The following is an 11785-nucleotide window of genomic DNA, read 5'->3' on the forward strand; positions in this document are numbered from 1 at the left end:
CGGCTGGCCCACTACAATTTGCAGCCCCGTACGCCAAATGCATATCGGCTAACTCTGCGTTCGTGTAATCATCCATCCTACTAACTTGGCGTTCTTGTTCAAGAAATTCGAAATTCGCCTGGTGTATTCCAGAATGTTCGGATGTCCATGCGTCGGAGATGTGAGGCGTGCATTGTAGCCCGTGGAAGAAACTTCGAACACTTACTTTAATCCATGTACCTTTTGCTTCTTTTCATGTATTATTAAAACGATTTCTCACTTACGGTCTCTTTTCTTTATGGTGCTTCTGTGTACAACACTGCTTCAGGAAAGCATTTCCGACCCCACATTGCTATATGATTTCGAGTTGTCAGGATGTACCCTACCCCTCCTAGAAGTTCTGAAACGTTTAACTGAAACACCCTGTATATTGATTTAAAACATAAACGGCATACATGTGCAAGTTACACCGTGGCCATGCTGTAGGGGCACTGACTGCGCCATGCATCGCTCGTGCCTGATACAAAGTGGTACAGTGGTGGTGGGTGATGAATCATTTTGTGTTGTATTTTCGTGGCGATTTTTGTCAATTCATGGATGCCAGTTACTCCCATGTGAAAACTGCCTGGGGTGCACCTAAAGAAGTTGACGAAGAAGAAAAAGCCACTTCAAAAACCCAAATTACTGGGAGAAAAAACCATGTTACCCTCGCCTGAGACCGGCTAATTCAGCTAGGTTGTGAAAAAAGACCCATAAAAATTCCTCACATCATTGACGGAATTCGAACTGAGGTCTTTTCCAGTTCCCAAAATCGTGTTCACTCATTTGGTTCCTGCTATCTCCACTGTCCGCATTTCTATTTGCTTGTTTCTGTTTGTCATGAACAGTGTTGTAGTGCACCTAAGGTTACTACAAAACAACCTCACCACCCATGTGTATTAATATCCAAATAATGCATATATCTCTGGTCGGTTTGCCTGTTTTTTTGCTGGAAGAACTCAAGTTTCCAGAAGGGGAAAACCTTACTGTCCTTGCCTGAGACCGATAAATTCATCCACGTGGTGAAAAAGCCCATAAAACCCCGTCATTCACCCAATTCTAACCCGGGACTTTTCCATCCAACGTGGGAAGGACTGTAATTATAATCACTCTGCTACCGCAACGACATCATGCTCTTCGGTACGAGAAAATACCTAAAGGCGCCTTCGTAGACCGATGCCGGGTGACAAATTCCCCCTTCTTTTCCCATCACTACGCCACTGTAGATCCTTGATGGATCTTCAATTTTACCAATTTGAAGTGGTCACATTACTGACATTAGTACACGTTAAACTTGTTTAGTACAGACTGCATGTCTGAACTAAACAAATGTTATTATTATTTATTATTATTTTTTTTTTTCAAGGAACAGGTAACGTACACTACATAGAAAAGTAAACATTTCAGAGTAAAATAAATTTAATAAAATATAATAAAATTATTTTTCAAGGCTATTTACTTTCTGGTAAATTAATTTTTTTTTTTTTTTTCTGTGTCAAGACGTGAGCATGTCCTCTGCAAAATACGCAGCTGAATTCTAAAAATGTCATAATCTATTATTAAAGTACACTCACGTGTTTGGATATAGGCCAGTTTTGTGCACAGGCCGCTTCTTATTCCACGTGTTCAAGAATTTGTAAAGGTCATGTACCAGTAGGGATGTTTGGTGTTGGCGTGACTGTTATTGTGCAATTACGGATGAAGTGCGAGAGCCGCTAGATTAACTCAAAGGGGAAATATAGATAGCGTGATCCCTGACAGAGAAAGCCACGTGCTAGTGAAGAACGTGACTCCTGGCCTTGCGATATACTTCAGACGGCCGCGAGGCCGTCTGCTGCCATCGAAACTTCCTTGAAAGCCCGCGGAATGAGTACAAGAATCCGGAAATAGTGTTTGTAAGAATTGCTGGTAGTCGGGTATTAATTCTTTCCTTTCTCTAACTGCTAATTTGGTGAAGCATGTCCTTTAGATAGGCATATTTAAAAAATATTAGACATTGAAAGTAGGTAAAGATTTTAATCAGGGCCATTTCTGCTAAAAAAAAAGTTGTTCATAGGACCCTCTTTAACATACATATAGTAAAATGACGAACCATAAACTTCATTCTATTTTATTTTATTTTAGATTTATTTTAAATACGAAAGTGATTCATAAATTAATGATCTCTCTCTCTCTCAGGGAGTAACTCAGAATTTTTTTTTTTTTTTTGGCTGGTACAGAAAATCCCACGTACTTTAAGTGGCGACTTCATGTGTGGCAGACCGCATCTATATTCTATACATAACGGTATTTTTGAAGACTAAATGCGCAAGACATTTATGGGTAACCTATGGTGTATTTACACCGATATTATATACATACGGAATGTATAAATACAAATATATATATGCAAGTAATCTAATACACATACAGGAAGTTTCAAGTTAAGCACATGTTTAGAAAGTATATATATATTATACAGGGTGTAAAATATTCAAGAATGGATTTAGGACATAATAGCAACAACTAAAAAAGTTCATGTAAATATAGGTCTGATTTCGCCTTATTTCCGAAGCACAGCCATATCTGTGTTCCAGCAATTCCACGAACAGTTAGCATAGCTGACTCCATTCAACTGTTTACAATGTTCGATATCTCATAGATATAAGGGCGGATCCAGGTTTTGTGGGCCTGAAGCTTATACAAATTTTGGAGCCCTCTTTAATTAAGAAAGAGAATACAAAATTTCTTTTTATTCTTTTTCTTAAAGTTGGCGGCCACTCCAACGCCACCCGACAACAGGGTAAGTCGGAGTGGAAAGAGACAGTGGTCTTAACCGATTGTGGTTAAAATATCTTTTACTTTTGCAAATTTTACAAAAACATATGACCATGTTTTTGTAAAATTTTTAGGGGTCTTAGCAATGTGAGGCTTCAGCCTTAAGCGTCAGCGCCTCTGCAAATGAGGGGTCCCCTGAAGCTTAAGCTTCATTAGCTTCACGGTAAATCTGCCTCTGCAAATGAGGGGTCCCCTGAAGCTTAAGCTTCATTAGCTTCACGGTAAATCTGCCTCTGCATAGTGGGCTTTGCTGATAGTTATGCAAACAAGATCCCGTAGTGTTTTTGAGTGATTTCAGAAAATATTTTGAATACTTGTAGAAAACTCTCCTAATCGTCATGTGCCAAATGAAACCTTTTAGAGAATACATGAACGCCTTGCGGAAACTGGTTCATTTAGAAAACGGGTTTCAGATGGTGACAGACCCACCAGCAAATCTGACAGACACTTGGAACTTTTGGACGGGTGAAAAGGTCGATGATGAGACTTTTGCAGGCTTGTATTTAGGCGCACCCTAGTCATTTTGAGGATTTCCTGTAAACGTAAGCAGACAGTTGCTGGAACACAAAAATGGCTGTCACTCGGAAACAAGGCGAAATCAGACCTATGTTTACATGAACTTTTTTTATTGTTTTTAGGCCCTGAAGTGGGTTCCACGTGTTATAATACAACCTGTATATATCTTGCCGTAAAATAAACTCAAAAAGGGTTTCACTTTTTTTTATTGTCATCTTCGTAGTGTTGTAAGTTCGCGATTATATTTAAAAATAGTTAATGCCTGAAAAAAAAAGTTTTAAGTTAAAAATTATAGCTTCAAAAAAGGAAAACACACACAACTTAACCAGAAAGTGTATGGAAAAGAGCGTCTGGTATTAATAAAACTTACCCGTACTGTTTTTTTTCTTGAATAACCAAGATCATCTTCATCATTCGTAGCAGTGGAGAAATTGAGGTTCCTATTAAAAAGAAGTAAATGAGATTGAATTAATTATTGTTTAATGTATGTCTCATATCAGGGTAAGTTTCTTTGTCTTAGAAATAGAACAGTGTTACTTTATGGCTCTCAGAGAATGAGAGCTCCCAGTTCCATTCGACAAGGGCTTTTCTTCCTATCCCCTTTATGTCATCTTTCAAGTTTAGAACTAAGAGAAATTTTGTTAACACAGCTCAAATTGGACACTGTAAATGCCTAATTTGATCCGCGAGAACAAAAATTTCAAATAGGAAATGTATGGGATAAATTGTGAAAATTTATTTCCGAAAGGTGGAGCCTCTCTCCGCGTTTTCCGTGGGGATGGTTGTTTATAATAAATGCCGTAGTAGTTATGATCATGCCGAGTTTAGTATACTCTATTAAGCTGCATCTGTAAATTGCATGTATGGTTGGTTTAACTGTTTTTCGTAAGAAAAAGCCTAGTTTCCGGAAACAAAACCATAAAATCTTCGCCCGACGCTGAATGACTCTGCTACCGTGTGAAAAATGCCGATAAGTACAGACTCAATTTTGGCTGGCAATGGGAGATATGCAACTCCAAGCCTGCATAAAACCTTATGCCTCTTAGACCATCAGCCCATCTTCACCGAAGTATTCTAGTTCCTTGATGTTTATGGCTTCAGATCTGTCTCTCTCTCTCTCTCTATCTTTCTCCTTCTCTTCTCTTCTCTTCTCTTTCTTACTTTCTTGGTGATTTCCTTCTAATTCCGGCTCCCCCCCCTCTCAGGGTAGGGTAGCTTGGGAATTTTTTTTTGCTAGTGCAGCATAAGCTTCAAGCTTCCTTGCACCATATGACTAATAATAATAATAGCCCACTAAATACAGTTTAGTAGGAGGTATCTGCTGGGGCTGCCGCAAATAGGAAAGAGTTCGGAAGTCATCTCCTTCGTTCTCTTAACTCCTAGAACCGTCTTCCCAAATGAAGTAACACATTTTGGTGAGTATTAAAGACCCTTGCTAACTTCGCAAGTCACTAGCAGAGTGAGCAAGCAGGTTAGCATTAGCATGAGCATTCAATCAATTTGCCGACTCTGCACAAAAACCATTCAGACGTTCTTGGCATCTGTATCCTCGAGGGTGGCACAACAGTTACGATCGCTACCACTGCATACCGCATGGACAAGGCTTAGATCCAAACAAAACGGAAGACATTTTTGATTTTTTCACGTTATGTCCGAGATAGTCGGCGTCAATGTTTTGGGAGACAATAACATCTGAGAACAACTGCTTTCAAAAATGAAGCATATAAAATTCAGGAGCCGATTTCCTGACGAATACTTGCAGAGGGATCTAAGATTTCTACCGCCAACGCCAATTCAATATAATAAATCTTCTCTCAAGCATTCTATTTAGTAATAAATAAAGTTAAAATTTTTTATTTGTAATTCAGCAAAGAAAAACAGCCCTATATATTTTTCTAGACTATCTTAAAACCTACGAAACAACCTAAACTCAGCACAGAAATGAACGGGAAGTGAAGGATCATCTGCAATTGTCAGAACAATTCACCGATGGGCATCAACAGATTAAAAACCTAGGAGTTAAAAGATCTCTTGTGGTGAAAAAATCGCGGAAGTAAAGATAATGATTGCGTAATATGAATAAAGCAGAAAAAAATCTAAAAACGTTTCTCAGACACTCCTCCAACACACGCCATAAAACTTAACTCCTCCAACACACGCATAAAAATTAACAGGGCCACAGGGCACTGCATGTCAGTTGGTCACGCAATCAATAGGTGTTCATTTTTATTATAATAATATAATAAATAAATTTTCTGTTTATACTCCGGGACGACCGAACGGTCAGAGGAGTTCACAAGATGGATAGAATACAAGAAACAGCACCGTATTCAGTAGTCACGGGCTTGAACCCCGGTCACTCAAGGCACGTGTACTTATGCACCCGCGCGCCTGACCGCTAGGCTACAGCAAGTGTTCTTTTTTCGAGAAAGTCGAAGTTTAACACTTTAGCTTTATAATGCGCCATATACAGGGTGTCTCAAAAATATTGGTACAAACGTTTAGGGGAAGTAGGTAATATCTAAAGGAATGTGAATCGCATAGGAACCCATAACCAGAAACGTCACCGTAAGTCGGTACACAGCGCTGTTCATCAATTCGCGAGAGGGAAAATTTCTGGTTTACTCATTCAAGCAGTAGTCGCCGCACGAAGAGCATGCATCGATATACGAACTGTGAGCTGGCAGCCATGCACCTAGTATATGGATTAGCAGAGGGCAATGGACGAGCCGTTCAATGAATTTATGGAAAACGCTTCCCAGCCAGACATGTACCGGACCACCGTTTGTTTGCGCGTGTGCATCAAAATTTGTGCGATTATGGGTCATTTAGAGGTAACAGGAGTAGTGCGGGCAGACCACGTTCGAACTACCGCCATGAAAGAAAGTGTGTTGAATGCCGTCCAGAATAATCCTACTACCAGCACACGTGCCGTTGTCTCTGCCTTATGAGTGTCTCGTTGCAGTGTACAGCGTGTCTGGCACGACGATTCCTTACACCCCTTTTATCTCCAAACGGTTCAGTTACTGCTCCCCCAAGATCATCCTGTACGTGTGGCTTTTGCGCAGTGGTTTCTCCAAGAAAGTGTTCAAGACTTGAATTTTCCAGCCTATGTTTTGTTCACGGATGAGACTTATTTCACTCGGGAAGGCTTATTCCATCAGCACAATGCTCATGTATGGGCTCACGACAACCCACACGGTGTGCGCCCCCCATGCGGCACAACATCGCTTTGCAATAAATGTGTGGGCAGGTGTGGTCGGTGACTGCTTAGTCGGCCCATACCATCCCGCATGAACTCCGCTAAATATCGGATCTTTCTTGAACAAGTTCTACCAGGGTTACTTGACGATGTTCCAGCAAATGTGAGATGCAACGTTTGGTTTCAACATGACGGGGCGCCTGCCCATTATGGACGGTGTGTTCGTGACCATTTGAACAGGCGTTTTGGGCGTCGATTGATTGGCCGTGGTGGACCCGTTGCCTGGCCCCCAAGCTCACCTGATTTATCGAGCCTTGATTTCTTTCTGTTGGGGGGGGGGACTCAAATCTATCGTGTATGAATCGCCTGTGGAGACGGAAATGGATCTCGTGGCGAGACTCGTCTGCGCTGCTGCTACTGTCAAAGAAACTCCAGGTGTGTTCAACCGTGTCCGCCAATCCATGCTGCGTCGGTGTCACGCATGCATCGCGTCTCATGGTGGAACCTTCGAGCATCTGTTGTAACATCATGAAATGCATCCATCTCGTACTCCATTGTTAATATTATGTCAAATAAATGTTTGCCACTAATTACTGTCTCGTGTCATTTCTGCTTCTTGTGCCTCTGCTACTACTTTCCCGTGACGTTTCCAGTTATGGGTTCCTATGCGATTCACATTACTTTATATGTTACCTATCTCCCCTAAACGTTTGTACCAATATTTTTGAGACACCCTGTATAAGACCACGAAATAAAGAAAAAGAAAAGTAAGCCATCTCCATCCTGATTTAGCATTAATAGAGGCATATGATGCAAGAAAGCAAGCTTATGCAGCATCAGCCAAAAAAAACCCGCTCCCATTTCACCCCTCCGTTCGTTCCAAATACCTGTCCAGCTCAGCCTTAAATTTATTTAGGCTATCAACTTCCACAACAAGGGATGGAAGTCTGTTCCACCAACCAACTACCCGCTGGCTAAAGGCAAACTTCGCGATTTCTTCAAGAAACAGTGGAATTACAGCATTGCCAAATGGCATAGGACGACTTGACTTTGTGACAGACATAATGAATACAAATACTGATATCCAGATGATGGACATCAAATTAAATACGATTTGTTCTATATTAAAGATTAGTTTCAACAACGTTTCATATGATAACAGCCCGTGATCTTAAGCTCAAAACTGTTTGAATCCTCGAAAAAAAAAAAAAAAAAGGATATTGTAGTTGGATTCGGAATGGACTGGAGCGCACTGCAACGCCGTTCTAGTTTGTCATACGCATTAGTAATGTCACATACATATTTAATTATTAAAAAGACGATATATTATTAACGATCGTTCCATTTCGTAAAACTTTCTATTTCAAGCATTTTACTACACTAGGTGATCTGAAACTTTGGTGCATGGTGCAGTTACCTTTAACTTTGACAATAGCACGTGGCAATAGCATGTACATCAGTCAAAGGCAAAGTTTATTTTAAATTCTTAAATTAGAAAAAAAAAAGTAACCTTATTGAATTGGTGACAATATGCATATCGCTGGCAATACACTACACTATCTATTTCTTGATGAATAGGTTGAAGAAACTCTGCACGTCTCGAAATAAATAAATTTCCTGTTTATACTCCGGGACGGTCAGAGGAGTTCACAAGATAGACAGAATACAAGAAATAGCACCTTATTCAGTAGTCACGGGCTTGAACCCCGGTCACTCAAGGCACGTGTGCTTATGCACCCGCGCGCCTGACCATCAACTTGAAGGTATGTCCCCTCAGGCGATTAATCTCTGCAAGAGGAAGAATCACATCAACATTGAGCTTTCTCAAACCATTCAAAGCCTTATACATCTCAATCAGATCCCTTTGCAGGTGCCTAGTCTCCAAACACTGTAGTCTGCAAAGCTTAAGCCTTTCTTCGTAAGAGCAACCCTTTGTTCCATTCACTAATCTCATTGCCCTTCTCTGTACTCGTTCCAGCAGCTCTACATCCTTCCTAAAATGAGGCCTCCAGACCTGTATACAGTACAGAAGGTGTGGCCTGACCATTGTCTTATACAAGGGGATAATCTCCTCCTTATCCTTGCTGGCAAAATTCCTGTACAATACCCCATGAGCTACTCTTGCAGCCCATCTGCACTGCTCAAAGAACTTCATATCTGCCTGCACAATAACCCCCAGGTCCATTTCATTCTCTACCACTGTCAGTGTAGTACCACAAAGTTGATACGTTGCTGCGTGGTTACTGCAATACTTTACATGTTAAACTTCAGTTGTCACCTTTGAGCCCATCTGCTAATTTTTTCTTGATCCTTTTGCAGTAGCATCCTGTCATTAGTGTGATTACCAACCCTGTCAACCTTCGTATCGTCTGCAAACTTGGACATTAAACCTGATATACATACTTCCATCAATATCATTAATAAATACAGAAAATAGCAATGATAATAACACCGAACCCTGGGGGAATTCCACTAATAACATTAGTCCACGAAGAGCAGTGTTCATTGATTACCATTCTCTGTCTGCTCCCGCTCAACCATCCCTTTATCCATAGCAGAAATTTTCCCTTAATGCCATACTGCTCCAATTTGTACAATAGTCTTTCATATGCAACAGTATCAAAAGCTTTCCTAAAATCCAAGTATATGATATCAAAATTATTTTTTGCATCCAGTTCCTTTGTAACGACATCATCGTATCCAATAAAATTGGTCAGACAAAACTTTCCCTTAACAAACCCATTTCTGAACTATAACTGCAGCCTTGTCTAAATGGTCTTGCATTACTTCTTTAACCAGAGACTGCATTATTTTCCTCGGAACAGAAGTTAAACAGAAGAGGTCCACATGAACTTCTCCAGTTCATGTGGACCTCTCCAGTTATTATAGGTTCTCGCGTCTAATATAGTAGTTATGATTATTGTTCTTCAACGCTTGGTGAAAAAGGTCTAGGTTTCAGTTCTATCTAGATGGGAGGAATTTTTATCATCCCTTGCCATGCTGTGGTCGGGAGAGGGTTGTGCTGTTTTTTTTCCTCCAGAAAACTCAGATCCTGCATCCCGCGGCCGACCGGGCTAGCCAGGTGGGTAAAGTGCCTGCCTGGTAACCCAAAGGTCGCGGGTTCGAATCCCGCCTCGGGCTTGGATCAGAGTAAAATGCAAAAACTTTGGGAGGTGCATTATGGCCACAGAAGCCGATGCGCTAACAAAAAAAAAAAAAAAAAAAAACATGCATCCCACAAAACAGATTGCCAAATACACAAAGTTTACGGATTCCTCGTGGCCTCGGTGAAAACTCTCAACAAGTTGTTATCGATTATGGATGATAAACGAAACATGCTACTGATTTGAAACTTTGGTAATTGGTGTAGCCACCAATTACCAAAGTTTTGACAATAGCATATTGTCAAAGTTTTAACTTTGACAATAGCACATAGCAATAGCATGTACATCCGTCAAAGGCAAAGTTTATTTTCAAGAATTCTTAAACTAGAAAAAGAAAAGTAACCTCATTGAATTGGTGACAATATGCGTATCGTTGGCCAAACATTCCTATTGCTGCATTATCTATTTCTTGGTGAGTAGGTTAAAGAAACTATGCATGTCTCGAAATATCTGTGTATTGTTTGTCTTTCGAGATATTCACTGACTTTATCAACTCGATTTAAAATTTGAAACATCTGTTGGACTCGGATAGGAAAAAAAAAAGAAAAAAAAATCGTTTTCTGACTGGTACAAGTTATTATAGGTTCTCGCGCTAGTAGCTATGATCATTGCTCTTCAATGCTTTGTGAAACAGGTCTAGATTTCAGTTCCATGTAGATGGGAGGAATTTTTATTAGCTCTTGCCTGTGGTCGGGAGAGGGTTGTGTTGTGTTTTAATTCCAGAAAACTCGGATTCTTCATCCCGCAAAACAGACTAACCGACTGCCAAATACACGAAGTTTACAGATGCCTCGTGGCCGCGGTGAAAACTCTCAACAAGTTCTTATCGACTTTGGATGATAAACGAGACATGATACAGACAAGTTGTTTCTTTAATGTTAATAACCATACGCCATTTTGTGACAATTCGATTAAATTTTTTTCATGTAGTAATAATCATGGCAACGCAATATACTGATTCATAATTTGAAATATAGGCACAGCTAATTCTATATAGGGTTAATCAATTAACAACCGTTAAAATTCCATGAATAAACATAAATATTCTACTCAGTTAAACATAGGATAATAATATAGGCACGAATACATTAAACAAAAGCTATAACCATAGTTACACAAACAACACTAAAAATTTAATTATCGGTTTGTAAAAACCAAATAAATTTCTACAAGTTTTATTTATTTTTTATTAGTTTTCAGTCATCTTGTATTCCCTAATCGTTTGCAGGTGTTACCACACAAGTAATCATATAACTAAATAAAAGAACTTTCAGCAATAACATTTAATAATTTGGTTATATTGAATGATTCCGTGAATATACTTAGAATCTGATATATATATATATATATATATATATATATATATACACACACACACGCACACTTTCATAAAAGTAATTGTAAAATATCCAAATAAGATCATTCCCTCTCTCTCCATGGGAACAAAAAAAAAATCACTTTCTTTAACTTTAATTAATATAATTACGAATTGAAATACCTTTCTATTTTGAGCTTTTGAGGAAACGCTTCTTCCCAATTATTATCCATTTTCATGACGATAAAAACTTTCTTAGTACTAAGTTTGGTAGAGTTCTTTCCCTCTGTTTATTAAACGCAACGAATTCAGCTTTACTTTCAAGAAGTTTTGAACATAACTTTCTGGATCATAGTGTTCGAGGTTCCTGGTACCCACACTTACTTGTTGCTAAGATCAACTGTCCGTTAGCTCATCACCATCAGCTTGGTTGAGAACAGCTCACACGCACACTATGATGAAGCTCACGTGGCTGTCGATGACGTCAAACGTTTGGAGGTTGCAGACACGCGACTTGTGGCGTGTGTTGGAGGAGTGTCTGAGAAACGTTTTTAGAATTTTTTCTGCTTTATTCATATTACGCAATCATTATCTTTACTTCCGCGATTTGCGTTGTTTTAGAAATTGCGCTGGTGCTACAGTAATTAAAAAAGGACAATGCTTTATAGAAATTAACTATGGGTTTCAGAAAACTGCTTGATAAAATATGGATTTTTTAAGGTATGTCACGAGCTTACTTTAAGTAAATAACCA

At 39.5% G+C, this 11785-nt stretch overlaps 1 protein-coding gene across 1 annotated transcript in view; it reads right to left on the reverse strand.

The window, feature by feature from the left end:
• The window catches only part of LOC150076180 (uncharacterized), a 68362-nt gene extending 56922 nt beyond the window's left edge, over nucleotides 1-11440 (reverse strand). The window contains exons 1-2 of the mRNA XM_090387278.1: nucleotides 11216-11440; nucleotides 3722-3791 (exon numbers count right to left, since the gene is read on the reverse strand). Coding sequence (XP_090243404.1) covers nucleotides 3722-3791; nucleotides 11216-11271 — 126 coding nt within the window. The 5' untranslated portion in view covers nucleotides 11272-11440. The remainder of the gene's footprint in view (nucleotides 1-3721; nucleotides 3792-11215) is intronic.
• Between the last annotated feature and the right edge of the window lie 345 nt (nucleotides 11441-11785).

Source organism: Mastigoproctus giganteus, chromosome 13 (assembly GCF_048544385.1).
Source record: "Mastigoproctus giganteus isolate SK-2022 chromosome 13, ASM4854438v1, whole genome shotgun sequence".
Classification (NCBI taxonomy): Eukaryota; Metazoa; Arthropoda; class Arachnida; order Uropygi; family Thelyphonidae; genus Mastigoproctus; species Mastigoproctus giganteus.